The sequence below is a fragment of the Eulemur rufifrons genome, chromosome 6, assembly GCF_041146395.1.
Source record: "Eulemur rufifrons isolate Redbay chromosome 6, OSU_ERuf_1, whole genome shotgun sequence".
Taxonomy (NCBI): Eukaryota; Metazoa; Chordata; class Mammalia; order Primates; family Lemuridae; genus Eulemur; species Eulemur rufifrons.
The window spans coordinates 102,854,833-102,882,589 of NC_090988.1; the positions used below are offsets into that span (position 1 = coordinate 102,854,833).

General features: G+C 68.4%; 2 protein-coding genes across 3 annotated transcripts; one reads left to right on the plus strand and one right to left on the minus strand.

The window, feature by feature from the left end:
* Nucleotides 1-213: 213 nt before the first annotated feature.
* TSSC4 (tumor suppressing subtransferable candidate 4) lies at nucleotides 214-2,874 on the plus strand. Of its 2 annotated transcripts, none has more exons than XM_069470404.1 (3): nucleotides 214-1,158; nucleotides 1,307-1,464; nucleotides 1,622-2,874. In XM_069470404.1, the coding sequence occupies exons 1-3, from the start codon at nucleotides 1,154-1,156 to the stop codon at nucleotides 2,617-2,619; spliced, it is 1,161 nt and encodes a 386-aa protein (XP_069326505.1). In that variant the 5' UTR covers nucleotides 214-1,153; the 3' UTR covers nucleotides 2,620-2,874. The 2 variants fall into 2 exon arrangements, with proteins under 2 accessions (XP_069326505.1, XP_069326506.1); XM_069470405.1 differs by having other exon boundaries at nucleotides 581-870.
* A 747-nt stretch (nucleotides 2,875-3,621) lies between these two features.
* TRPM5 (transient receptor potential cation channel subfamily M member 5) lies at nucleotides 3,622-19,582 on the minus strand. Its single transcript, XM_069471825.1, has 24 exons — nucleotides 19,466-19,582; nucleotides 18,915-19,095; nucleotides 18,069-18,235; nucleotides 17,348-17,534; nucleotides 16,089-16,153; nucleotides 15,765-15,956; nucleotides 15,410-15,512; nucleotides 14,146-14,264; nucleotides 13,333-13,683; nucleotides 13,126-13,266; nucleotides 12,934-13,057; nucleotides 12,370-12,515; nucleotides 11,818-11,930; nucleotides 11,526-11,618; nucleotides 11,150-11,408; nucleotides 10,387-10,505; nucleotides 10,081-10,213; nucleotides 9,710-9,884; nucleotides 6,564-6,717; nucleotides 5,983-6,161; nucleotides 5,602-5,734; nucleotides 4,911-4,983; nucleotides 4,409-4,475; nucleotides 3,622-4,004 (listed from the first exon to the last, which is right to left on the minus strand). The coding sequence occupies exons 1-24, from the start codon at nucleotides 19,580-19,582 to the stop codon at nucleotides 3,898-3,900; spliced, it is 3,498 nt and encodes a 1,165-aa protein (XP_069327926.1). The 3' UTR covers nucleotides 3,622-3,897.
* Nucleotides 19,583-27,757: the final 8,175 nt, after the last annotated feature.

Here is a 27,757-nt window from a genome sequence, read left to right on the forward strand (position 1 = left end):
CTTCCTGCCATAACCGGAAATGCCCGGGAACGGTCTCGCGCCCTCCGTGCGCGATGACGCACTTCCTGCCTACGGCGGCCGCAGTCCTCGCGGCTTCCGGCAGGCGGCGCTGGGGCCCCGGGACGGCGCCGCTGCCAGTTAGTGGCGCGGGAGCCGCAGCTCCGCCCCGCCCTTTCCTGCCCGCCGCTCCGGCTGGCCGCTGCGAGGGCACCGCCGCTTCCGGGGCGGGCCGCGCGCGTGCGCCGTGCCGCGTGGGTCGTATGGCTCCTGGCGCGGGAGCGGGCTGTGCCAGACGGGCGGCGGCGGCGGCGGCAGGTGCGTGGGGGTGGGCGGCGCAGAGGGCCCCGGGAGGTCGCCCGCCCCGCTCCGCCCCGGCGAGAGGAAGACTCGGCCCCGCCTCCCGGCGCGGACGGACAGCCGGGCGGAGCGGCCGGGCCTACGCCCCCGAGGCCGTCCGAGCGCGGCCTGGCGCGGAGTCCGGCGGCGGCATGACCTGGGCGGTTGGCACACAGCGGGGGCGTGCGGGCGGCCCTTCGCTGAGGAGAGTCGCGCCGGCAGGAATTGAGATCCTGCTGGTGTCCGACCTGGTGGGGCGCTGGGTGCCGGCCGCATCCTTGCTCGTGGCTCCCTGGGCAGGGAAGCCCGGCGAGGAGGAGCCGGGGGACCGGTGGCTGAGGGCTGCGGCCGGGCCGTCCTGGGAGCCTGGAAGCAAGCTCGGGGCACCGGTGTCACTCGACAACTCGGTGGGGGCCCGCAGCAGCGCTCGTCTGCACGGCTGGAGAAGGCCAGGAGTGTGTTGAGTGTCACAGGAGAAAGGACTGTGCCCCAGGAGCTGCGGGGGCTTGCCTCTGCCCGGCAGGGCTGCTCCAGGTGACCGTGGGCACCCCACCTTGCTGAGAGGTTGACTCTCAGATGCCAAGGACTTGGCTGCGGATCTCTCGGGAGCTCCCAGGGATCTCGCTGCAAACAGGAGCCCACCTCCTCCCCACGGACCGGGAGGGCGGGTCTCTGTGGAGCGCTCATTGCACACCATGCTTAGCCAGCAGCTTGTAAACGACGGTAGCGTAGCACAGAGGCAGTTCTGGGCCCTGGGTGTGAGCCGTGGCTGGCCACTTAATCGCTCCGAACCTACCTGGGAGGCTTGTCGTGGTAAATGAGGTAACGAGTCAAAAGTCCCTGCCCTTGTTCCTGGCCTGTGTTGGGGGATCCATAACCCAGACTTGGGTCACTTGGGTCCTGGTGCCTCTTTCGCTCGTTGATTCTCTGGTCTGACGGCTGGTTCTCCCCTCCCCCCACCCCCACCCAGCTACAGTTGGACAGCCGAACAGAGCCCTACCTGGAGGACTCCTGGGACTGAGACAATCACGCCTTTGCCACTGAGGACCTTCGTCAGGGCCTCGCCCACCCAGCTGTCCAGCCAGCACTCCAGCGTCCACCACAGGTGCCCGCCCAGCAGATGCGGAGGTGAGAGAGGAGGGTTTTGGGAAGGTGAGGGTGGGGCCCTAACCCTTTGTAGGACACCTTTCTGCTGATCCGCCTGCCACTGCCGGGGTGGGGGATCTGCAGGGGAACTTGTTCAGTACCGCTCTCTGCTCTGAAACAAACTTCTGTTTTGATCTAGGTGCGGTGTGGCCTCAGGCACACATGGCTGAGGCAGGGACAGGAGAGCCATCCCCTGGCTTGGAGGGCAAGCAAGGGACAGAGTACGACACCCTGCCTTCTGACGCAGCCTCCCTCAGTGACTCGGACTCTGATCTCAGCTTGCCCGGTGGCACTGAGGTGGAGGTGCTGTCCCCGGGGGCGCTGCCTGGGGAGGCCCGGGAGGATTCAGACCCCGACGAGCCCCCCCTGCCGCCCATGGCCGCGGTGCAGCCGTTCCATCTGCGAGGCATGAGCTCCACTTTCTCCCAGCGGAGCCACGATATCTTTGACTGCCTGGAGGGGGCAGCCAGGCGGGCTCCAGCCTCTCTGGCCCACACCAGCGTGAGTGACAACAGGAGTTTCCCGCAGCCCCTGGCACCCTCGAGCCAGCCTTCAGTGGAAGGCCTGCGCAGGGCTCCTCGGAGCCCTGCCCCCTCGAGGGTGCCCCCTGTCCCCGATTACGTGGCGCACCCTGAGCGCTGGACCAAGTACAGCCTGGGGGATGTGGCTGAGGCCAGCGAGCAGGACAATCAGGCGGCTGCCCTGGCGTTCCTGGGCTCCCGGAGCCTTGCTGTCCCCACTCACTTCGTGCCCTCCTTCAACCAGGACCCTTCCAGCTGCGGGGAGGGGAGAGTCGTCTTCACCAAACCTGCCCGAGGTGGCGAGGCCAGACCCGAGAGGAAGAGGGTCCTGAGGAAGGGGGCAGAGCCAGGCAGGGGCCCTGGCACTGCCGGTGGGGAGGGCCCTGTGGAGCTGGCACACCTGGCCAGGCCCGGGAGCCCTGAGGCCGAGGAGTGGAACAGCCCCCTTGGGGGCCTACAGGAAGTGAGACCACTGTCAGGGGCTGTCCACAGTGGGTCCGCACCAGGTTCCCCCCCGCTGGTGGAGACTGTTGGTTTCCATGGCAGCAAGAAGCGGAGTAGAGACCATTTCCGGAGCAAGGGCAGCAGCCCCGAGGGCCCAGGTGCTGAGATCTAAGAGCACAGACACTGGCCTCTGCGGTTGTCCTGCCTTCCCGGCCAGGCTGCCTGCACGGCTGGCTTCAGAGGGCCCCCAGGCCACTGCCCAGCTGGAGTGGACGGAAGCCCAGGGCAGCCTGTAGGTGGTGGCAACAGCCCTGGCAGGGGCTCTGGGAACCCGGCTCCACTGGAGCAGAGACTTGCTGGGGCCCATGGGGGTGTGGGCCGGGGGCACTGGGAACCGTTGCTGTCCACGGAGGCACAATAAACGTTTCAGGGCTTCCTCGGGTTTCGTGTTTGTCGGCCCAGCCCTCTGCAGCTGGGGCCTGCTCTCTCCGCCTCGCCCGGTCGCTCCGTCCCTCCGTCCCTCCACGTGATCCTCCGACCTAGGCTTGGGGTGCCCGGGTGTCCGCTAGCACCCGCACTCCTCCCCAGCACGTTTCCTGGAGGGACTAATGTGACAGCAAGAGGTAGGAGGCCTGTCCCCTCCAGGGCTAGCAGCTCAACACCGTGGATGTCCAGCAGTGTCCTTAGGGGGCCTGGGTGGGTGCAGAATCTGCCCCCAGCCTGGTGCCAGCCACAGACAGGGTGGGGGGCAGAGGTCGGGTCTGGCCAGGAGAGCCTGCGTGGGAGCAGGTGGCCAGGGAGGGGCCTGGCGGGGACGTCCCTGCTCCTGAGTGTTTGCTGGTGCTTGGTGACATACACACCTCGGCCCCCGGGGTCTAGTTTGACCTGGGCCAGGCACGGTGCTGTGTCCCACAGGCCCCATTGGGAACGAGGCAGCCCCTGGCAGGGCCGTTCTGGGCTGTCGCCCAGGGTGGGCACACGAGCGTGTGCTCTGCCAGCCATGGGGAAGGGGTGGGCGTGGCAGGACAGACACCCTCTGGAGCCCGTCTGCCGAGTGCCGGGGGACGGGGTCTTAAAAGGCAGAAATTCTAACCACTAGCGTTTCAAAACAAGATTTGTTTCTTATCAGGTAACACGAGTGGGGGGGGCGGTGTGGGCCCCCAGGCAGCTCCCAGGGTGGTGCCCGGATGGGGGCCGGGGGCACAGGTTTCCTGCTGGCAGGGACACTGTCCCAGGACACGGCTGTGCTTCCCGGGGGTCCCTGGGAAGGTGTCAGGACAAGGAGAGGTTCCTTTTTGTGGGGTCAGATGTCCGGGAAGGGCTGGCCTGTAGTGGAGCCATGAGGACCACCGCCCCCTGGGCTCCGCGGGAGGTGGGCGAAGGTCAGCACGTCCGTGAGGCCTAGGGTGACAGCTGAGCAGTGGGCCCTGCACGCAGCAGGCCAAGCAGCTCAGGGGCCCGAGGGTGGCTGGCCAGGCTGCGGGTGCTCCCTGCCGCCAGGGCCCCCTCTGTGGTCAGCAGTGGCCTGCCGGCTCCCGCCGCCACAGTTCTGAGAGCCTGGTAGGAAGGAAGGCCCCTGCTCAGAGGCGAGGACCAGGGCATGGTGGCCCTCAGAGGGGGGACGACTGGGCAGCCTAAAGCAGGCCAGGCCTCTGAGCCCTGGGGGCAGGGGTGTGCCCTGTTAGGGCCAAGGGGGTCCTGCCTGCTGAGGGGGCGGCCCAGAAGGGCCCGCGCAGGCGGAGTCTCCAGAATCTGGGTGAGCCAGGCCCTCGCGCCCTGGCCGAGGCCCGGGCCTCATCAGAGGGCACCTGCACTTTCCCGAGGGACAGGACCCGCCAAGGCCACCAGAGACCCCCAGGCCCCGGGGAAGGGGAGGGCCGCAGGGCACGAGGCATGACCAGCTGCCTGTGGGGTGCGCTGCCCGTGCCCCCCCTCAGCCCACGCTCCCCAGACGAGCTTACTCCGGGGGACGCCGCCCTGGGCCAGCGAGTCAGCCATGGAGGACAGGAGCATGGTGCAGTAGTTGACCTGGAAGAGGGCGAAGTGTCCAGGGTTCCCAGGACAGCAGGGGACAGGCACCCTCCGCCTGTCCCCACCCCTGCCAAGGCTGCTGCCCTGTGACCCTCCCTCTGGGGGCTGCGGCTCACAGGAAGGGGCTGGGGGACGCGAGGTGCTGGCGTGCTGTGTGCAGGGTGGGCAGTGAGGGAACTGGGATGTGAGACCCTCTGGGGCGGGCTGCGGTCTCGTGACTTGGAGCGGGGACAGGCCCAGGTGCCGACTGGCCCTCTCCCCAGGGCCCACCCACAGGGGTGCCCGCTCCCCCCAGGCCCTGGCGTGCTCCGCAGCTCGTGTCTGGGCGCGGGGCTGGGGGCTGTGGGCTGTGGGCTGCGGACAGGCCCCCTGGGCTCCGCGGAGCTGCCTCCCGGGATGGGGAGAGGAGCTCGTGGCCTCGCCGTCACTTGCCTGCGATTCCAGAGACTTGATCCGCTTGTCTTGCTCTCTCAGCCCCCCGAGGTACTTGGCGATGAAGTCCACTCTGTGACAGAGGCAGAGGGCAGGCTGCTGACCGCCACGTGGCGCTCCACGTGTGGGGAGCCCAGGGCACGGCCCGGTCTATAATACTGAGCGCTTCTGCACCCTCCCCGCCTGGGTCACACCGTCCAGCGAGGGGGACACAGGGCAGGCTGGTCCCCACCCCAGGCAGGACAGGACAGGCACCCTGAAGCGAGGGTGGGGAATGGACCACTGGGGCCAGAGAGAAGGGAGGAGGGGGCCAGTGTCACTCCTGACACCCACAGCAGGGAGGACTCACGGTTAGTGCCCAAGTCCCCAACTACAGGGCAGGCAGGTCCCCAGCGGAGCCCTCCCCTCTCAGCCTCAGTTCCCCAGCTCAGATCCTCTGTCGCTGGCCCCAGGGAACACCCCTCCAGTGATCATGGCAGAGGTCCCCCAGGTCCCCTAGGGATCAGGCTCTCCTGTCACCTCCATAGCACCCGACAGCAAGGTTGGCACCGGCACCACGGCTCAGGGCCGCGAGCAGCCAGGGCGTGTGTCCAGGCCTCGGCCCCAGGCCAGGGCCAGCCTTTGCATCTCTGGGCAGCCCCGTGGGCAGAGGCGCCTCAGCGGTGTCACCTGCCACAGCCCTCGCCCGCACCTGTGGGCCGTTTTCCGCAGCACCTCCCCCTCGCTGTCGCGCCGCCTCTTCTCCACCTTGCTCAGGAAGTTTTCCTTCTGAACCGTCTCCCAGGTGACGATCTGCTGGTCCAGGGGGTCTGGCAGGTCTCGCTCTAGGAAGGCAGGGCAGCAAGCTTTGCCGGGGCCACGTGGGCCTCAGTGGCAGAGCCAGGCCTGGCCTTGGGCGGGGGCAGGGGATGGCAGGGCAAGGGCAGGTCCCACAGGGACATGCAGGCTGCGGGGAGCCTCTCCGCGGCCCTGGGCCCGGGCCTGGGGCTTGGGTCAGCCTGGAAGGAGCCCAGCCCAGGCCTCTGCTGACCACTCGCACCCCGGGGTGGGCTCACCCAGCCGCCCGCCTCACCCAGGTGCTCCCGCTTGTGCTCCGCCTTCCTGACGGCCCTGCGCAGGGCCAGGCTCAGGTGGCTGAGCAGGATGAAGGGCGGGGCCAGGGCGGGGCGCTCGTGGTACTCCACGATCAGGTGGTAGCGCTGGAACTTCCAGAACATGTCCGCGTTGCCCTGCACCACCTGGAACGTGTAGCTGTGGGGACACACGGCCAGGCCCCTCACCTACCTGGCCCCCCCACCAGCCCCTCCTGCCCCTGAGTGCTGGGGGGCCCTTTCAGAAGCCAGGGCCCAGCACCCGCTTCTGTGATGGCCTCGGGGCTGTGTCTCAGGGTCCACTCATCCGGGTCTTCCGCTGTCCCCCTCCCCCCACACCCCTGCTCTCCCGGGCAAGGCCAGGGTTCCTGACACCACCCAGTCCCCCCACCCCCGCCGCAAAGACCCAGGCCCTGCTTTCTGGGAGCAGGGAAGGCGGCCCACGGAGTCGCGGGCTTGGGCAAGCAAAGCCTGGCAGCGCCTGGCCGCTCCGCCTCCGGGGCCCGGGCACCCGGCATGCACTCCGGGCGGGCGGGCGGAACGCGCCTGGGCCGAGGGGCACCTGAACATGGCGATGAGCAGGTTCATGAGCAGCACGTTGGTGACCAGCAGGAAGGTGACGAGCAGCAGGATGACCAGCCAGTTGGCGTAGAGGTTGGGGCAGGAGGGCGAGCGCTGCAGCAGCAGCGGGTGCGCGGAGCAGTTCACGCGGGCTTCTGAAAGGCAAGGGGCCCGTGGGGCCGGTGGGGCCGGTGGGGCCGGTGGGGCCGGTGGGGCCGGTGGGGCCCGTGGGGTCGGTGGGGCCCGTGGGGCCGGTGGGGCCGGTGGGGCCGGTGGGGCCGCGGCCAGGGGCAGCGCCCGGGCAGCCTCAGGCACACGCCGAGACCCCAGAGCTTGGTCCCGGGGTCTGGGCCAGCCAGGGCACAGGGGCCGTGGCTGCGTGGGCTGCTGTCCTGAGTTACCCGGGATCATCTGGGCTCTAGCCCTGAAAGCCCCATCATGGGACGCGCCGGTCCTGGAGAACCAGACGGGTGGTCCACCCAGCACAGGGCTACCTCTCCTCCCGCTGCTGGGCTTCCACCAGGACCTGGGTCACAGCCAAGACCCTTTGGAGGATGGAAGGTGGGGGAAGGAGGACTCATGGGACACAGTTTCTGCTGGCTGTTGCATGGATTAACACCCCACCGACCCCCAACAAGGGGCTCTGCTGTCAAGCAGGTTTAGGGAGAGCTGGGAGGGGAGAAGGTGTCCTTACTACAGGACTTATCAGAACCTTTACAGAGCTAATGCCTGTCACAGACTCCAAGCTGGGGGTAAGTCTGACAAGTTTCCAAAGCATATTAAGCCAGCAAGCCCTGGACAGGGCTGCCAGTAGGCCTGGAGGGCACAGAGCCTGCACTGACCCACTCCAGTCTGAAGGGCATTCTCCAGGCTGCGTGGCCTGGGAGCCCACAGGCTAAGCTCCCTCGACCCTGGGCAGGGACACCCTGGGGGGCCCACGGATCACCACTCCAGCCCCTCAGAGCATCTGGAAGTCGGGGTGAGTGTGCAGACCCTGGTGGCCCTGGGTGCACAGGGCAGAGGCCGGACGCCAGAGCGCTCCTCCACCCCGCTACGATTCCTCGCTTCATCCAAAGGGAGCTCCACTTCCCCGCCCTCCGCAGACTGTGCGCCAGCGTGCGTGTGGGTGTGTCTGTGTGTGCATGTGCATGTCCACGTGTGGGTGCACGTGTGTGCGTGTCTCTGCATGTGAGCACAGCAGTGCACACGTGCACTTTCGAGCGTGTTTCTGCGCCTGCCCCCGGGTCTCTGTCTCTCGAGGTCCACCGAGTGTACCCGTGTTCCTGCCTCTGCATGAGTGTCAGGCTTCTGGGCCCGTTTCCACGTGTCTGTGCCTCCCTCCCCGGGGCGAGTCCCCGCCTGCTTCTCCCGAGCCAGTTACCGAGTGTGCATGGGGGAGGGGTGCGCAGGTCCCGACCTGCCACCGCCCTGCAGCCCCCAGCCCGTGCGCCTGGAGAGGTGGGCCGGGGCCAGCCTGGAGAGCGTGTCTGCGCAGCTGTAAATCTGTGTGTCTGATAAAAGCGGCTCCGAGGTAACGAGACCCCCGAGCCCTCCCCACTCTGTGATTTGAGAAGGCGGCACCAAGCCAGGGTGGAAATTAAACTGTCCCTGGGTCCTGAGCCCAGGAGAACAAGCTCCAGTGTGGCACGTGTGCAGAGCGGGAGGGTAGGGGCTGCCCTGGACCCCAAGGGACCCTCAGGCTGTGGGGGAGCCGCCTGAGCCTCAGTTTCCCTCTCAGCCCAGGCATGTGTTAGTGAATGACTCTGTGCCCAGCAGCACAGGGGACTCAAAGAGAAGGGCCCAGGGAAGGGAGGTGACGTGGACAGGACTGGAGCAGGCCCTGGCCACTGGCTTTCCCCTGCAGGACCGGCCACCGCCTCGCTGAGGCGGGACCTGGGAGAGTCTGCAGGCCCTCCAGGGAGATCTGGGCTGTGACCAGGCCTGTCCTCTCACACTAGCGGCTGGGGCTGGCCGGGCCAGAGATGCAGCCACTTGGGAAGGGGCCCCTCAACCCTGCCCTGGCTGGAGGCCATGCGGTGAGGGGAGGAGGGGCGGAGGGGGGGGGGGGAGCGCAGGGCCTGGAAAACTGATGCGCAAAGGCCAAACCACAGGCGCTGGGGGTAAGGGAGCAGCCCAAGGAAATGGGGACCACTCCGATTAAGAGAGGATTCCCGGATGACACACCCCTCCCCCATGCCCTCATCTCCGGCCCCTGGGGCCTGTGTTTGCTTCCGTCCTGTGGTCAGCCCATCACAGGTGTGTGTCGCAGTGGAGCGCGGCCCTGGCCTGGCCTGCGGCTCCTCCAGGAACATCGGGTCAGACAGAGCAGCACGGCCCTGCGGCCCTGCTCTGTGCCACCACCAAGCCTAGTGCACCCCGGGAGCACCCCATGGGGCCAGCGTCCCTGAGCCCCTCACTCTGGCCCGCCTTCCCCGAGGTGGTGCCCTCTCCTGCACCTCCCTGGATCCCAGCCACCCCAGGGCCTGCCCGGTCCCCGTCACCACTGACACCTCCATGGCCTAGTGGTTCTGAGCCCCCAAACCCACTTGTGAAAGGTCCCTGGAGACTCCACCAGCCCTCACCAGGCACAGCCAGCTTGGGGCACCCACAGCCAAGACAGGCCCACGCACCTGAGGCTCACAGGTAGCGCATGCACGGTGGGTGGGTCCCCAGAAGAAGCAAGGGTGCCTGCAGGGTGGCCTCGCAGCTGACGGGCCTCAGGAGGGTGGGTGCCAGGGACACCTCAGCCACACAGGGCCTCGTAGGCGGGTTGAGGCCAGGCCAGAGGGGCCCAGACACCAGGTGACGGTCTCCCCGATACCCCTGCTCTGTGCCTGTAGCGCCTGCCCGTGCCCTGCCCCACGTCACCCCCAGCAAGGCCTCCGAGCCCTTGGCCACCCCCAGCTGCCTCCAGGTCTCCTGTGTCTGGTTCCTGAGGTCAGAGGCTCTGTGCCCGGAGCTAACCCTGTCCCTGGGTCTGAGCTGGCCTCAGGGACTCCTCCTGTCTCGGCTCCAGGCTGGGGTCTCCTGTGACCCCGACAGGCCCCTCTGGAGAGCTGCATACCCAGGGACTTGGAAAAACCGGACTCCCTTTGGTTGCACCTGGGCGGTCCCTGCCACCCCGCGCCCGCCCGGCCGGATGCGAACCGTCGATCTCGTCCAGCGGGATCTGCCCGAAGATCTGCAGGTAGGGCCGGTAGAGCACGCGGCGGAAGATCCACTCCAGGCGGCTGTCGTGGGGGTGCAGCAGTGCCTGGGTGGTCACGCCGTAGGCCACGAGCCACACGCTCAGGAAGAAGAGGAAGAAGAAGACGTCCTTCATCTCCATGGGGCCGGGGCAGGGAGAGGGCCGTTAGCAGCCCCTTGGTGGGTGGCTCACCACCCACCCGGGGGGACAGTGGTGGACAGAGGGGCTCAGCACCCACCCAGGTGGACAGTGGGGGACAGTGGGGGGACAGAGGGGCTCAGCACCCACCCAGGTGGACAGTGGGGGACAGTGGGGGGACAGGGGGGCTCACCATGCGCTCCACGATGATGATCTTGGGGCCCAGCTGCTTGTGAATGGCAAAGATGTGGATGAGCCGGAGCGTGAACACCATGAAATCCATGGCCAGGACCGAGCGGCCGGCCTCAAACACTGAGGGCAGCATCCTGAGGGGGACAACAGGCTGGACGGGACGGCTGGAGCCCAGAGAGGGGAGGAGGACTGCTCGGGCCAAAGGGCAGATGCCAGGGCCGAGCCAAGACCTCTGAGGTTCCAAGTGGCCTCATCTGGACGCCTGCCCACAGCCCTCCTGAGAACAGGGCCTCCGGGCCCCACAGACCTGCAGGTGACGCCAACGATGAACAGGAAGATGGCCACCATGTCACATTTGTTCCAGTTGTCCTCCACATACAGCATGAACTTCTTCAGCAAGTGTGTGTCCTCGTCCGTGAAGAAGCCCTGGCAGAGAGGCGGACGCTTCTGCTGCCGCTGCCTGGGCCCACCCCACTGGACAGCCCCGCCCGCCCCGCCTGGGGTCTGTGAGGACCAGTGCTCAGCCTGCCATGGGATCCGGTTCCATCTGTGACCAGGACCCAGGCTCTGAGTAGGACTGGGGGTCAACTGAATATATCCCAGGGCTAAATCTGGGGACAAAACCTGGGGTTAATCTGAACTTGAGGTCAGTGCTCTTTGTGACCAGGGTCCAGGATTAGTTTATGTTCAGTGTCTGGACTTGGGCTATGATACAGGTCAGGGTTCACACTCTTACTAGAGAGACAATGGTCATGCTTAGTCTGGAGCTGGGATCAGGGCTCAGTCTGGAGTGGAGCTGGGATCAGGGCTCAGTCTGGAGTGGGGCTGGGATCAGGGCTCAGTCTGGAGTGTGGCTGGGATCAGGGCTCAGTCTGGAGTGGGGCTGGGATCAGGGCTCAGTCTAGAGTAGGGCTGGGATCAGGGCTCAGTCTGTGACCAGGATCAAGGCTCTGGTGATGCTGTTCTTGTTCTGCAGATGAGGAGCCACAGCCTCGAGAGGGCAGGGCCCCTTGAGTACCCCCAGCCTGGAGCTGCAGAGCAGAGGGAACAGGGCTGGGCTGGCCCCTGACCTGCCGGATCTCCTCCAGCACCAGCGTGAAGACCCAGAAGTACAGGGTGACCTCAGCCCCCGACGGCCCTTGCGGGGGCGGCCTGAAGTCCACCAGCAGGACGTAGGTGAACAGGAAGAGGAAGGCAAAGTACATGACCACATTCCCCAGAAACACGGTCACGGGAGCGCCCCAGAACTTCCGCCAGCGCGTGAGCAGGAAGGCCGTGTGCGGGCCTCGGTCACCCTGAGCCCTCGGCGCCTCCGCCAGCTCCTCCGTCCTGTGCCGTGCAGGAGGCCGCAGTGGTGAGGCCGCACCCAACAGGCGCCCCAGCGGGGTCCAACCTCTGGCCACCCCCCGCCAGCCGCCACCCTGCCCAGCCCCTCGGGCCCCTCACAGGCTGCCCGGGCCGCAGAGCAGGCTCTTCTCCGCGCCCAGGCTGTCCAGCTCCTGCAGGTCCCCCGGGCCAGTCCGCAGAGGGGCCTCCTCTCTGTAAGCACAGGGGACGCTCAGGGCCCGCAGGAAGGGCACCCAGGGGCACCCGTGTGGTCCCATGCACCGAGAAGGACGGAGGCCAAAGTGCCCAACTGCACACATGGGCCGTGGGCAGCAAGGCCACGGGGATCCTGGACTCGGGGGTCCCAGAGACACGCGGCCACCGGTACCCGCGGGGCCCAGGCCCGACCTACCTGAAGGTGATGAGGTTGGTGTAGATGAGGGGCGGGCAGAAGAAGGCGCCCAGCAGCCGCAGGATGGGTGTGCCCGTGGCCATGTCCCCCCACCAGATCTTGGTCAGGAAGGCCTGAGACAGAGACGCACCTGCTGGCCTCCCACCTCCACCTTCGCCCACGCTGTGCCCTGCGCCAGGAATGCCCTTCCCCAGCGCCTGGCAAATGCCAGCTGCTCGTCGAGGTGAGCTGAAGACGTGCCCCTGCCAGCCCTCCCCGCTGCCGCGCAGGGTGGCACGGAGGAGACAGTCGCCGGAGGATGGGTGTCGCTGCGGCGTGAGCCCTCGCTAAGGGGCAGGCCGGGCTGGGCAGGACGAGGGTGCCCGGTGGGGAGGCCCCGCCCCTGCCCCACACGGCGGGCACAGGGGAGCCACAGCCTGCAGGCTGGCGGTCAGCTGGGCATCTCACTGGCCCAGGGGGGCCTGGGACCTGATCGCCCGCCCGCCTCGCCCCTGGGGGCCCTCCCCGAGGGTTCAGACCAGGGCGACGGGGCCCTGCGCGGCCAGCACCCACCTGCACGCCATCATGGGCAAAGAAGGCCTTGGTGTCGGCCTCGGTGGCCAGGTGCAGGCAGGTGGTCCTGCTCCAGCAGCGGTTGCGCCGCACCAGCAGGGCGAAGGCGCGGTCCTCGCTGTTGCTGTAGCACTCGGAGAACAGGTCTGCCCGCGGGGCCTGCCGCTGATGGGGCTCGCCCGGCACCCTGCGCCCCCCGCCCCCTCCTCCACCTGGAGCCCGTCCCCACCCCAGGGGCAGCTAGGCCTCTGCACTGCGGGCCGGTGACAGGCCTGCGGCAGCACTGGGCCACACTCCCCCGCAGGACCACGGGAGGCTCCGTCACTCCAATGTCCCCACCAGCAGGGCGCAGAGCACGGGGCTGCGTCTTCCTCACCCTGCGCCCAGTCGTTCCTCCCGCTCGGGGTTTGAGGGCCCCCCACCCATTCTACAGAGGGACCACTGAGGTCACACTGGGCCACACAGCGGGGCGGGTGGCCTGGAGGGGAGCCCCGCCCCTTGGTCTGGCCCCTTCACCTCCTTTTCCCCCAGCTGCACGGCCCTGGCCACCGGGCGTCCACTCACCGAGGGCCAGCTGCTCATACTTGGCCTCACGCATGGCCCGGGCCACCTCGGCCTCCGGCTCCAGGTGGGACATCTCTTTGAGGATTTTACAGGCAGCCAGAGCGGCTGCCACGCCCTCCTGGCCCTAGGAGACGGGGTCTCAGGGGCTGCCGGCCTCCCCCCACCCCACGGGGGGCCAGGGCTGCCGCTCACCATGGCCCAGAAGTAGGTGGCCATCTCGTGGCGGTTCTGCAGCACGGCCCACAGGAACAGGTCCCGCCAGGGCTGCTCGCTCCTCTGGCTGAGGTCCGGCAGCCACTTCTGGCCCGTGGGCCGCTTGGCCGGACGCCTCTCCTGGAGGACACGGCTGTCGGCCCCAGCTGCGGCCCCCGCCCGGCCCCTCGCCCAGCCCCCACTCACCACCTTCCTCCGGCCCCCCGGCCCGCCGTCCTGGTAGAGGCCGCGGCAGGCGTCCCGCAGGAAGTCCTTGAGCACGCGGGAGACCTCGTGCAGGGAGAAGGCGGGCGGCCCGGCGGGCGGCTCCCGGGCCTGCTGCGCGCCCCGCCCGGCCAGCGTGCGCCGCGCCTCCTCGTGCTTGCGCTGCAGCAGGTCGAAGAGCAGGCTCTTGGGCGCCACGGAGCGGTACAGCTGCTGCAGCCGCCCGAAGGTCAGGAAGTCCGCCACGTCGGCCCCGTTGTCCACGAAGAGCCGCACGAACTCAGGCTTGTTGCTGACCAGGGCGTCCATCATCACCTCCTCCAGGTCACGGGACTGGACAGCCGGGGGGGACGCCCCAGGGAAGGGGGGACAGTGACAGTGGGTCGGAGCTGGTGGGGAAGCGGGTGGCCGCGGGAGCAGGGGGTGGGGGGGCCTCTGCCCAGGGCCGGGCCACACTGACCCCGCTCCCCGGGCACCCAGCCTGCGCCCCTGGGTCGCGGTGGGCACAGGTGGGTCCCGACAGTCTGGGGGCACCAAGGACACCGTGACTCCCTGAGGCTTTGGGGGTGGCCCACACCCAAGGGTGATCCCGCCCGCTCGGCCTGGCCAGTGAGAGACGCAGAAGCTCAGCGTGCTGTGGCCTCATCACGCCCCCTCGGGACAGCTGGGCCGGAGCAGGCAGCCAGCAGCCCTCGGGACACCGCCTGCCCCGGCCCTCAGCATGGCCCTGCCCGGTGCTGGCCGCAGCAGGGCTCGGGGGCGGCCACAGGCTGGGCACATGGGGTCGGGCGGCACCTTCCACTCCACGTCCCCATTGAAGATCTCGCTCTTGGCGATGTCCACGCGGTCCCAGGCCACGGCCAGCTTGAGCTCGTCCAGGTAGTCCTGTGCCTCCTGGCTGTGGCTCTTGCAGGCTGTGGGCAGAGCGGGCAGGGCGGTGAGGGAGGAGCCGCTGACACGCAGGACTGGAGCTCCGCACCCCTGCGAGCTGGCGAGAGGCTCCGCTTTGTGGGTGGGTGCCGAGTCCCCGCCGGGAGGGGTCAAGGGGGCGGGACGGCCTCTCTGCTCCCACATGGGGAAGCTCCCTTGGTGGTGACGGAAGGGACCCCAGCTAACACCCAGGCCTGGGGCCCCTTCCCACGGACGGTTCGGGGAAGCGGGTTTGGTCACGTTTCCTCCTCGGAGAGGGCATCTGGCCACGGCCGGGCACTGCGGGGCCACGCGATGAGGCACGGACTGGATGTGGAGGCCGCTGTCCTCACCAGACCCGTGAGGGAAGCCCCTGGGCCTCAGACTCCACGACCGACCGTGAGCGCCGTGGGACCAGCCGGACTCGTGGGAAACCACGAGGGGCTTCCTGCACAGGCTCCCCGGGGCTCATTGCCTGGGGGTCGCTAAGCCAGAACCACCGCAGCGCAGAGGGCCCCTCACTCAGGGGAGTCCCAGCCTCGCTCCAGAGGCCCTGCCGCCCCCGCCGGGGCCCGTGTCGGCTGCCACTGGCCGGCCTCGGCACGCGTTTGCCTCCAGTAAAAGGGCGGCAGATGCCGATCAGTTTCCATCAGCGCCGCATAGATAAACCAGTCTGTCCACACAACGGCTCACGTGGCCTCAAGACAGGACCGTGGCACTGCCACAGGCTGCAGCGTGGACGAGCCACAGAGCCAGCGAGACGCGTCTCTGTGCGGTCGTGCGAGTCCCCGCGGCCGGCGCGCCCAGACGGCACACCCGGTGAGGAGAGTGGGTTGGGGGTGGCGGGGCACTAACCGCACGGGCTCTCTGCGGTGACGGGAACGCTCTGGGACTGGGTGACAGTGTCGGTCGCCCGCCTTGCGAACACGCTAGAACCACTGGGTTGAATACTTTAAAAATCTTTTAAAATTATGGTGAAAAAATATATATCATGAGATTTGCCAGATGCAGGACATGTCACGAATTTGTGCGTCATCTTTCCGGGCACAGCGCACGCGGGCGCCCGTCAGAAACAGCCGCCAGGCTGCCACACCCCGGGTGGCTCAGAGCACAGACGCCGCCAGGTGCCACAACCCTGCTCTGCGCCCACCTTTCACCAGAGCCTTGAGGATGACGGTGTCCAGCTCCTCGGAGCCCTCCTGCTCGAAGTCGTGCACGGTGAGCAGGTGCGGGTGCGAGGTGATGTTCTGCAGCTGCGCGGAGCGAAGGCCCCGAGGGTCACCACGCCGCCCCGGCGCAGGGCAGCCGCCCCAGACGAGCGGTGCCAGCCCCTCCCCGGGGTGGGCTCAGAGCCTCTCACAGACGGGGGGCTGGCTGCCGAGGGGCCCCCGCACCGCAGAGCCCGAAGCAAGAGCGAGCAGGGGGGCCCGGCAGCTGCATCGGCAGGAACCCCGGGGGCAGCAGCGCCCCCCAGGCGGACGGAGGGGACGGTCTGCGGCGCGTACCAGCTTGGTCCAGTGCACGATGTCCTCCCAGGAGAAACGCTCGCTGGGGAACTTCTCCTTAAACTGCTTCTCGGCCACCTGGGGCACCAGGGGGTGGGGCTGGCTCACTAGGGCGGCCAGCACGTCGGCCACGCCCCCGGAGCCCGCCAGGATCAGCCACGGCGCAGCCTGCTCCACGGCCCGGGAAACCCTCTGCCGTGGGCGGGGAGGGGATAGTGATTGCGGTCAGCCCAGGTGACTTCCAGGCGCATGTGTCGGGCGACCCCATCACGCCCCCTCCAGGAGGCTCCCGCCAGGCCCCCCACCTCGCTCCTCTGCCCCTACCTCCAGGGCGCCGGGGTCCCCGTTGACCAGTAGGCAAAGGACGGGGATCTCGATGCTGCCGGTGCCTGTGGACAGAGCAGCCGGTGACGTCCCCCCGGGTGCTCAGGGCGAGTGGGATGGGGGTGGGCAGGGGCCGGGCCCCCAGCTGCCACAGTTTCTGGGCAGAGGCTGGTCAACAGGCCACTTATGACAAGCCCCCGGGCACAGGGCGGGTAAGGACTTCAATTCCCCATCTGCGCTGTCCCATCAATGGCCTTGTGGCAAGGGCGGCACACGGCTATTTAGACACAAATGAAGTGGGGCGCCCGGCCCCTCGGCCGCGCCCTGGGTGGCAGGGACTGTGTGGAGGGGGCGTCCCGGCGTCACGGGCGGCTCTGCTGGCCGGGCTGCTCCAGACCGGAGAGGTGCTCTGAGCGAAGCTGAGAGCTAAAGGAGGGGTGCAGGCTGCCCCCAGATGGAAGCTGGAAGTGAGAGTCCCGTGTGCAAAGCCCCCCCGAGAGGCCTGGACCCGCCCTGGTCGTCCTCGAGGGAACGAGAGTGGCGGCAGAACCCCCCGGGGGGACCCGACCTCCGGGGGCAGCTTTGAGAGGAGCCTCCTGGTGGAATCTGGAGGGTCCGCCAGGGCTGGCCAAGGTGGAGCCTGGGCCGCGGGGTGGGCAGAACGGTCGTCCTCCTGCGTGTTGACGGACTTAACACGTTTCGTCTGGGAAGCGCCCTCAGGAGTTGCACCTTTTGTTTATAGATGCTCTCCCTGGCTCGTAAGTGTCACTGACACAAACCGTCGTGCGTTCTGTTTATAGACACTGTTTGCACACCAGTATTTTCTCAGTAAATCCGGCTTTCGAACTCGCGGCCGACCGCGGCGGCGCCCGTGTCTCGGGCAACGCTGCCCCCTGGTGGCAGCGTACCTCGAGGCCCGCGGAAAGAAACGAGCCTCCTGCAACTCACAGGTCTCCTTTTGCTTCCCAGATCCCAGAGCCTCTGGCTGGGGGGAGCCCAGCGAAAACGAGCTTTGCCACTTGAGGGGACGTCGCTGCCTGTCGGGGGCCACTGCGCCCCCACCGTGCCCCCTCTGCGGCCCCTGCCTGGACGGCTGCTGCTCCTGGGGCCCAGGTCTCAAAGCGCAGGTGTGCCGGGGGCCTTCTGCCTGGGAGGGGCTTCCCCACACTCCCTGGTGGTCCCTCCCCCGCCCCCGCCCACACGCCGGGTCCCTGCACCTCCCTGGGTCGCGAGGCAGGGGCGGGGGGCAGGGGCCTCACCTCCGTAGCCCGTCCTCTGCTCCGAGATGTGCTTCTCCAGGCGGAGCCGCAGCCCCGTCAGCCCGTCCCCCTGCCCGGGGGGCCCCGGCTCCACCAGGATGAAGTGGGAGAGGTTGCTGTCCAGGCAGCAGAGGGGGCCCTGGCTGCTGCCGCCGTCCTCTGCGGGGTAGTGGACGGGCGTGTCCTCCTGCGCCCAGCGGGGAGACAAGGCCGAGCCCTCAGGAGGCAGCCGGGCTGGGCTCCCCGTGTGACCCTCCCGCCACGCCGTGCACACAGGCCTGAGCCCTGCACGGGGCTTCTGCCCAGGCCTCTGTTTCCCCCCCTCGGACGGGGGAGGCCCGAGCTGCTGGGGCGGGGGCCCTCCCTGGTCGGGGCAGGGCTGGGCGGGAGCTCCTCCTTCCAGACTCTGCAGGGCTGCCTTGGACAGACCCCCAGCCGTGGCGTGGGGGGGACCCGGGCTGCGCAGAGCTTGGGGGCGCTGGCCAAGCCGGGCTGGGCCCCTGGTCAGGCCAGGTCACCACGCGGGGCTGCGCCCGCAGGTTCCTGAGCAAGGCCGCCACCTGCTGGCCACGTGTTCAGGCCTGTCCTCGCAGTGCTCCCCCTGCCCATGCCTGGGACGCCCCCCGAGCCTGTGGCCTGAACCCTGAGAGCAGGGGCTGCTCTGCCCCCGCCCTTCCCGCCTCCCAGGCCCACCTGGCCCAGCGCAGAGCCAGACGCTCACCTGGGCGTCCTCCAGGAGCCGGCGGTGCAGGACGCGGCCCAGAGGGGCGATGCCGATGGCGACCACACGCACCTTGGCGGACGTGCTGGCCAGCGAGTGGTCGCGCACAGCCTGCCCGACGTGCCAGGCTGAGCCCACGCGGAGGGCGCTGGTCAGGATCCAGGCCCCTGTGGGGCAGGAGGGGACGCTCGTCCAGCCAGGGCCCCGGGTCTTGCCCAGCTGGCCCTGACCCCAGGCCAGTCAGCAGCCGGTGACCGGGGACGAGGGCTTGGGCACGGGGGTAGCCAGGGCTCAGAGATGGTGCGGCGCCCGCACAGGCCACACAGCAGCTGGGACTGGGTGGACCCCAAACCCAGGTCCCCGGGCGGGGTGAAGTGGCAGCCCCAGCCTGGCCGGAAGGGCACGTGCCAGGAGCCAGCTCCCCCCGGGACAAATCCCGTCACAGCCGGACCAGAATCCCAGACTGGTTTTTCCAAATGACAAAGCCCTCAGCCCGTGTCTGGTTGGAGAATCCTTTCATCGTGCTACGATCATTTCTGCGGTAACGGACTCAGAAACCCCAAACCCTTCCACGGGGCGTTCTGCAGGCAGAGGCTGCCCCAGATACAGGCCGAGCCCCGGGACTGGCCGGCCAGACCGCTCCGCGCGGGAGGCGAGGGCTCCATGGGCCCTGGTGGCGCTGCGGCCCGCGAGTGGCGGGGTGGCTCTAAGGAAGGGCCAGGCCTCTGCCCACAGGGTGGCGGGGACCCAGCAGGGCGGCCCGTGCCCCCGGCGAAGGCCGCGCAGCGTCCCCAAGAGCTGCTTCCACTGCGGCGGGGGCAGCCAGCAGGGCACGGTGGGCCTCACCCGTGGTCTGGGCCGCCTTCACCAGCCCCTTGCGCAGCACGTCCCGCAGCCAGGACTTCATGGCGAAGGGCCGCTCCTCACCCACCAGGGACACCACCAGGTTGGGGGCCGGCAGGTGCCACTTGGTCAGCAGCAGGTCGAACAGCACAGAGGGGTCCACGCTGCTCGGCACCTTCACGAACTGCAGGGCAGGGCGGGGGCTCAGGGTGCGGGCAGCAGGCGGGGGACACCCCCAGGACCTTTTGGAACTGGGCTGGTCCTGCCTTGACCTGCCGTGTGGCCTGGGCAGTCCCAACACCTCTCGGGGCCTGGCTTGCCCTTTGACCCCAGCGCCTCCCAGCCCTCCCCGGGGGACTCGTAAGGGGCAGGAGGTGCCGCCAGAGGCTCCTGCTCTGCTTTCTGCCGTGTCCAGGGGATGTGCCCAGGGGCTCTGAGCACAGCCCGAGGGAGCAGAGCCCGGGGAGAGACAGCACACGGTGCTCAGCGTCCGGGACACCAGGGGCTCCGGGGTGCACACGCCGGACACCACGCAGGGCCTGGGCCGCCCCTACCTTGCCTCGCTTCTTCCCAGACTCCCCGAAGTCGATCTCGCCCCGGCACAGGCCTGGCCCCTGCCCATCTGCAGCATCCCTGGGGCTGCCGGGACAGGCGTCCCGGGTGTCCTGCATGGTGGCCTCTCTGCGGGGACACAGCCAAACCTGAGGGCAGGAGAACCAATCCCCACCTTCCTCCCTGCGCGGGGCTGGGGCTGCCGTCAGAAGGGGAGCCACTCTCCGCAGCCGACATGTTGGCAGAGAGTTGGGGACCCCCACGAGGGCGTCTCTGCCCCAGTGGCCGTCCCTCTAGGCAGCCCCCCCCCACCCCAGCAGTGCCTGTCCCGCCCCTTCCCAGCGAGGACCGGGTCACGTCCAGGCTCCTGGTCCCACTACTTACCCCACCCCAGCCGCCTCGGGCCAACCACACCCGTCCACTCTTCTCCGAAGGCTCTGCTGGGGGTTGTCCTGGAAACCCCGAAAGACTTAGCAGGGGACTCATAGCCTTTCAGCCACACGGCCCACCCGCCCCCAGGTCACCCTGGGTACGCCTGGTGGGCAGGTGACAAGGTGAGGCTGGTGCTCCCAGCTCAGGTGCAGGGGCCTCGAAAGACAGGCAGAGGAAGGGGCGGGACCACCCCTCCTTGCCCAGGTGGGCCCAGGCGCCCAGAGAGGGGAGGCCCCGCCCGGCACACGCAGCTTCGCCGCAGAGCCACCGCCAAGCTCTTCCCACGAGCTCCTGCTGCAGCAAGTGGCAGAGACGAGGCCGCCCACAGCACCTCCCACCGCCCCTGCGGTCGGTGTCTCAGCCCTGCTGTCCGTGGCAGGAGGAGCCCAGCCCCGCAGGCCCCAGCCCTCCCTGGCCCGACACCCGGTGCCCCCCAGCTGCCCAGCACCGGCCTCGCTGACCGTGCCCGGCCGCGTCCTGCCCCCTCGGATCAGTGCCTCTGAAAACCTGCCGGGGCTGGGCCTGTCCTCCGCCCTCCTGCCTAGAACCAGGTGCCCAGGCACAGGCCTGCGGGCAGAGGTCCCCCGGGGCCTGCTCAGGCAAGATGCGCCCCTCGGGCTCCCAGCCACCCTGTCCGCCTGGGGCCACTGCAGCTCCCACTTCCGCAGAGCTAGCTCCCCTGCCCCCTGGGCAGTGCCCTGCCCTCTCACGCCCAGACTGCCCCCGGGCGCCCTGGGCAGTGCCGGGCCACAGACCGGCCCTGCCTGAGAGGAGAACGGGTCCTTTGGAAAACGCTTTGTTTCCTACAGAGGTTCACACCTGTGCACACGGGCGGGGACGGGAAAGGGGCAGGGTGCCTCGGGCAGGACAGGGAGCTGCCTGGGGGCAGGGTCTGAGCCAGCACCCTCCCCACGGTGCCCCTGGAGCCAGCACAGTAACTGTGTCCCGCAAAGAAGGTGTCCCCCCAAAAATATGTCCAAGTCCTAGCCCCTGGCACCTGTGCCTGCAACCTTCTTTGGAAACAGGGTCTTTGCAGACGTGATTATGACGTCAGTTAGGACGAGGCCTTGCTGAGTAGGGTGGGCCCTGACCCCACGGCTGCTGTCCTTATAAAAAGGGGACACTGGGACACAGACACAGACGCAGAGGGAAGGTGATGTGAGGGCAGGAGAAGGACGCACGAGAGGCGGGGAGGGGCCTCCGACAGCTGCGAGAGCCGGGCCCGCCCACACCCTGGCAGGACGGGGCCCTTCAGCCTCCAGGTCGGGGCGAGGATAGATTCCTGTCGGCTCAAGATGCCCGGCGCACGGCCACTTGTCCCAGCAGCCCCAGGACACGCGTGCAGTTTTCGGCCAGGCGTGGCAGCAAGCGTGCGCCTGCGTGGGGCCCGGGGCAGGTCCAGTGTGGCCGTGTGGCCGCAGGCGGGGCCGCCCCAGGGAGCCCGAGAGCTGGCCGGGTGGGATGCAAATCCTGCCGCCTGCCCGCTCCCACAGCCGCACCGCAGAGGGCGGCATTTGAATGTGGCCTCCCGGGAGGTGGCTCGAGCATTGGAAGCTGGTGACTACAGGCCAGCCTGGCTGGCGCTCGGGGCTGGGGAGGGCAGGACACGCAGAGCATTGGTGTCCCCAGGCTGCGGAGACCAAGGACCTCAAACGGGGGCTGCAAAGAGACAGCTGCGGAGGCCGGAGATCCACAGTCAAGGCGTGGGCAGCCCGTGCTCCCTCCACTCCTCACGGGAGCACCCTTCCTTGCCTCCTCCGGCTTGGGTGGCTCCAGGCGTCCCTTGGCATGTGGCCTCTGCCTCTGCTGCCATGTGGCCTCCCTCACGTGTGTCTGTTTCCTCTTCTCGTGAGGACACCGGCCACCGGGCCTGCCCAGCGGGGCCCGCCACCACAGATCACATCTGCAAAGACCCTGCTTCTGCAGAAGGTCACATTCCGAGGCTCCCGGTGGACACGGCTCCACCGTCCAGGGGACCCTGCTCAGTGCAGAACAGGCACCGAGGGGGCCGGTGCTTGCCGTGTGGGCGGGGGTGGGGTGGCGGCCGAGGGCCCCACACTCGGCTCGGCCCTCGCTGCCACCAGGGCCCTGTCATGCCTCCACCCGGTGGGGCCATCGCTTGCCGCATCTGCACACATGCCCTGCAGCAGGGGGTACGTGGCTGGACGTGTCTCCTCGCCTGGGGGCTGGGGGTGGGCCTGGGCCCCTGGAAGAGGAGCGGCAGCAGGGGCAGCCTCACCTTCCCTGGGGCACAGCCCGGTTCCCAGGCGGGGGTGGGGAAAGGTGCCAGGCGCCAGGCAAATGGGGCCAGGGTATGCAAACAGCCTGATTTGCATGGCAGGTGCCTGGTCGTCTCTGCCCTCCCCCCACCACGTCTCTAGAGGGGAGGGGGAGCTGGGGGCAGCGGGGGTCCTGTGTGCCGGAATCCCATCCCAGGTCCCCAAGAAGCAGAACCGAGGCAGACACGTGGGCCCCAGCAGCGAAGGCCCCGCCGGCCAGAGGCCATCACAGAACAGCCTGAGCTGATTGAGGCCCCCGGGCAGAGTCCCGGCCAGCTCGTCCCCCCAGCTCTGTGACTTTGGGCAGGTCCCTCAGAATTCCTGGGCCTGCCTCATCCCTGAGATTCAGGTAAAGGGGCCGTAACAGGGAGAAGGTGCTGGAAAGGTCCCTGCATGTGGCAGGCGTGAAGTCAGCTTTGCACCCCTGGTCCCCTGAGAACGCAGGTGGCGGAGGGTGACAGGGCACAGCAGTGACTTGGGGTCCCCGTGTTCCCTCCCACGGCCCCACCGCCCTGTCCAGGCTCCCTCCTGCACAGACCCTCCCCAAGCACCAGGCAGCCCCTTCCGGAATGCCCCACCTCACCCGCCACCTCACCCACGTCGGGGCTGCCCCCGCACAGCCCCGGGAAGGGAGGATTCTCCCGCGCGGTCCTGGTCCAAGCCCCTCCTGCCCCCCTGCCCTTCCCGCCCTGGGGAGGAGGGGGCACGTCCTAGGCGCTGGCAGTGGTGCGGGGCCTACCTGTGCACCCTCTCTCAGGCACCCTGACGTGCGGCCACCAGCCTGGGAGCAGAACAGCATCTGCCACCGCAGGGTGCGCCTGTGAGCCCAGCCCTCGGCTCCTCCTCCTCCCCGCCCGGCAGGCCCAGCACCTGGGTGGCCAAGGCCAGCCCCACGGAGCTGGTCGTGAGCAGACACAGGGCACCACCGACCTTCTCGGCCGAGCGGCCCACAGACCTGCTGTCCCCAAAGGCCCCGCCGAGGAGCCTAACCCTTCCTCGGGCCTGACCGGCCCCCAGGGCCCTCGGGCACATCCTGTCTGACAGGGAGGAGGCGGGCGGGGGCTGCACCACCCTGGGCTCTGCCTGCAGGGTGGCCTGAGGCCCTGGGCCCAGTCCAGCTAGCGTCACACTCTAACATGTGATTGGACGGGGTTCTCTGCCTCAGTTTCCCTAGCAAGTGGGAATGGCAGCTGTCTCAGAGCACATGTCCCACGCCAGGGCGCTGGGCCCCACTGTCCCGTGGACTGTCCCCACGGTGTGTCCTCTGTCCTGGAAAGCCACACAACATGGGCCAGACGGGGCCGGCAGCCAGCACCCTGGGTGCTGCGTGAGGACTGCCCCGTACCTGGGCAGGACGGGGTGCCTGTGGGGCAGAGCGTGCCTCCCGGACTCCACCTGGGCTCCTTAATCACTCCCTGCCTCAGTTTCTTGGTCTGTAAAAGGGGGATTCTAACAGCCCAGCTTCCGGGAGGTTGAGGGGGACACACCAGGGGACCGAGCCTGACGGCGCTCCCCTATGCGCCTTCCCCAGAGACCGGGGCCCTCCGGCCTCTTGCCCTGTGGCCCACTCTGGGGGACTCCGGCGGCCCCGCTAGTCTAGCCCGTCGGCCACCAGAGAGCGCCCCAGGACCACAGGCAGAGCTGGCTGGCGGCTGAGGACCGTGGGGTGGAGGCGGTGACGTCACCCTAGGCAGGAGGGCTCCGGGATCACACCACTGCAGCCCCTGTGAGCTGGCTGGGCACATCCCCTAGTCCCTGGCGTGGCTGTCCCGGCCCTGGGAGGGCAAGCGGCCGTCAGGTGCCTCAGTAAATGCAGGGAGGACCCAGGGTCAGAGGCCCAGAGCTCGGCTCCAGGTATTCGGGGCTCCAGGGCAGGGGCCCTACAAGCCCTCATGGCCTGCAACCCTGAGGGCCCAGTTTTGCGAGGGAGAGGCCGACCCTGGCCCCGGGCAAGGACAGGGGTCCACTGGGCCCTGGAGGTCCAGCCTGAGCTCACACCCACCCCCCAGCCCAGGGCCTGGCCCTACTGTGGGTCCTGCCAGTGTCTGGGGTTACGTGGAGAGTGCAGGGGTCTCCCCAGACCCTCTGAGCCTGTGGGGTGGGGGCACAGTCCTTCCTCTACTCTGGTCCTGCCCCTGGCCCTCTGCAAGGCCTCCTCCATCTCCTGGACACCCAGGGGACTGCAGCAGCCCCTCTGCAGCCACCTCCAGTCCAGTACCAGCTCATACTCCTCCCTGCCTACAACCTTCCTTGGCTCCCTATCTCCCTGGCAAGAAAACCCAACAGGCCCTGGTGCCTTTGCTTCTGCTGCCCAGCCAGGAGCCCCTTCCCGGGATCTCCTCCTGCTGGCTTCTTGCCCCTGAGATCTCAGCTTCCCTGTCTTCCCCAGAGACCCCGGCCCGGCTCCCAGGGGCACGGGTGCCCCCCCTTGGTCTCTCCTCCACGTACCCCGCTGCTATTTTTCAGGGTGCCTCACCCTCTGAAATGGTCTTTCATGTACTTGTCCGCTTATCTGCGTGGCTTGCTGCCTGGGACTGTGGCCTGGGTGTTCCCTGTGCCCCCCGGGGCCCAGAACACCCTGGCACGGGGTGAGCCCCAGTGTGGGGAATGAGTGAGTGAGTGAACCGGTGACGGGATGCCCAGGTGTGTGTCTGTGCCGAGCTGTGGGGGCAGCGGCGGGGGGTCTCGGGGAGGTGGCAGTTTGGGGGGCAGGGTGCACAGGGCAGATACTGGGCCGGGCTCAGGGGCCCTGCTCCCCGGCACCGCCGCGGGGGTGGGGCAGGTGCCAAGGCCCTTGCCTGCGTCCCCGCACACTGCCGGAGTCTCCCTCACCCCGCGGTGGCTCTGCGCCCAGCTGCTTCCGTCCCCTTTGCTACAGTTGGCCCTGGCAGGCGCCACGTGGGAACTTCCTCTGGGGCAGAGGCCACGCCTGGCGTAGAAGGGTCCAGCAGGGCCTGCCCCGCCCCAGTCAGGCCTCCGCCCCAGGACCGCAGGTCCCGCCCAGACCACCAGCCGCCTGCTGGCTGCGGAGGCCGGGCCACGTCCCAAAAGCTGAGTCCGTGTCCAGGAGGGCCGGAGCCCACGGGCCGCCCCGGCATCTCTGACCACGACCCTCAGGCCTGGACTAGAAGAGCGGGCTGGGGGTGGCTCCCGAGCTGTGCCCACGGGCGGCCCCTCCCTGGGTGCGTCCTGGGGTGCCACACGGCATCTCACTGGAAGGAAGACTCGCAGCCTCTGATCCACCTCTCCCGTGTCTTACAGGCGAGAAGCCGCCACCCAGAGCGGGGCCTGCACGTCCCTCTGGGCCACGCAAGGCCGAGACTCTGGGGGAGGGAGGGCCCAGAGCCCCTCAGACAGGAGCAGATGGCAGCGAGGACGTCACTCCTGGCCACTCCTGGTTGGAGAGCACAGGGCACGCTGTGGGTGACAGGGCCACAGGCAAGTCTGCAGGCTGCAGCCCCGAGGCCGACCCCGGGCACCCAGCAGTGGAGGTCGAGACCCGTGGGACCAGTGGAGCCACATGTCCGTCCCCTCCATTAAGGGTCAACGCGCAGAGGCAGCCCAGGCTCAGGCCCCGACTCCCCACCCAGTGAGCGACTTCTGCTGCCCACAGACCCCCGGACCTCCCGGGGCCACCCACAGGGCTGAGCCACCTCGGGGGGCTCCGGGGACCTGGTGGCCCCTCCTCCCGTGACGGTGTCCACAGTTCTGAGGCTATCTTTGTTTCCCACGGTCCCTGTTCCCCACGGCATGGCCAGCGTCCCCTCCCTAAAGTGGCCACGGGGGTCTCCTCAGCCCAGGATCTGTGTCCAGCACGTCAGACCTTGGTCTGTGCCCTCGGCCCCAGGCCAGGGCGGGGCAGGGACAGAGGGCCGTGGGGCGTCCCAGGCAGCGAGCCCTGAGCCGGCCTCTGGCCCCAGCCGCGAGGGCAGCACCTGAAGTCGGCCCCACTATGCCTGCACTGTCCTTGGAGCGTCACCTCTAGCCGACCGTCAGCCCTGGGAGAGGCGACCTTGACCTTAACCCCATCACACAGCCCGGGATAGAGCCCAGAGAGGCCAAGGGGCCGGCACGTGCCGAGACTCGAGGCTCCCGCCCTCTCCTCCCCCTCCCTGCAGCACCCGAGGCTCCCGCCCTCTCCTCCCCCTCCCTGCAGCACCCGGAGCTTTGGGAAGGAGACACCCCCCCCCCCACAGACGGTGCCTGGAGGCCAAACGGCAGAGTGCAAATAAAGGAGTGCCCCTGCCACCCCCCGGGCCTGTCACCGCGCTGGGCCGGCAGCCCCGGCCATCGTGAGCAGGCACTGGCTGTGGGGGCCGAGCGGCTGCCCGGGGCCAGGGAGGGGCTGCCGCGCGTGGCCGTGCTGCGGCGGCCGCTCTGCGTGTGTCCGACCGGGGGTGCGGCCTGCACAGCGGGCACAGGGCAGGCGGCCAGGGCTGCGACGTGGCCTTCGGTGACTTGGATCCCAGGTCCCAGGTGGAGACTGGACGACAGTAACGGCACGTCTCAGTGGCCCACGAGCACCGAGGGGACGATGTGCAGGACGGTGCCCAGCAGGGCTCTGCTCCAACAGCGCCGGGTCTGGGTGGGCACAGGTGGGCCCAGAGGAAGGACTGGCGTGTGCCGGGTGTGTGCCTGTGTGTGTGCATGTGTGTGTGTGTGTGTGTGTAGCCACGAGATGTGTGTATGTGTGTGTGTACATGTATGTAGCCACGGGGTGTGTGTGTAGACACCGGGGTAGATGTATGTGTGTAGACGCGGGGCCTGTGTGTGTGTGTGTGTGTGTGTGGACACACTGCATGTGTGTCTGTGTGTGGGCACTGTGTGTGTTGAACACATGTATGTGTGTGTTGAACACATTGTGTGTCTCTGTGTGTGTGGACACATGTGTATGTGTGTTGAACATGTGTGTGTGTGGAACATATCGTGCGTATCTGCGTGGACACACTGCATGTGTGTGTGTGGACACGTGTGTGTGCGTGTGGAACACACTGTGTGCGTGGACGCCCGGGGCTCTGGAGCAGGGCCCTGCTGGCGGCACCCGGCCCAGCGCGTGTGGGGAGAGGGGCGATGTTGGGGTCCCGGGCTGGCGGGCACCCATGAGCACCCCTGGCCGTCCTGCTCCTCAGCGGCCGGGGACCCCGCGGCCCACGCGGCCCCTGCGCACAGGTTTGCTGAGCAGCGCCTGGCGCCGGGCACCGTGTGGGGTGTCGGGGTCGGGGGACGCAGCGACGCGCAGGAAGTGAATGAGAAAGGCGGAAAATGAATCACTAACATGGTTGCGGAGAAGAATAAATTGTGGTCGACCAGTCATGGGGTTGAATTTTACACAGGCTGGTCAAGGAAGGCTTCAGGGAGGAGGTAACTCTTGCTGAATGACTCAAGGAAGGGTGGTCCGTCTGCCCCGCCCCACCCGCCCGGCCCCCGCGCTCACCAGGGCAAGTGACCAGCCTCTGACTGCAGGAAGCCACCGCCGGAGCAGGGGTGGCTCTTTCTCAGGCTCAGGGTGGCCACGGGGGAGGACGTGAGCTCGTGAGCTTCTCACGTGGCTCCTCCCTCCACGCAGGTGCACACACAGGGTCA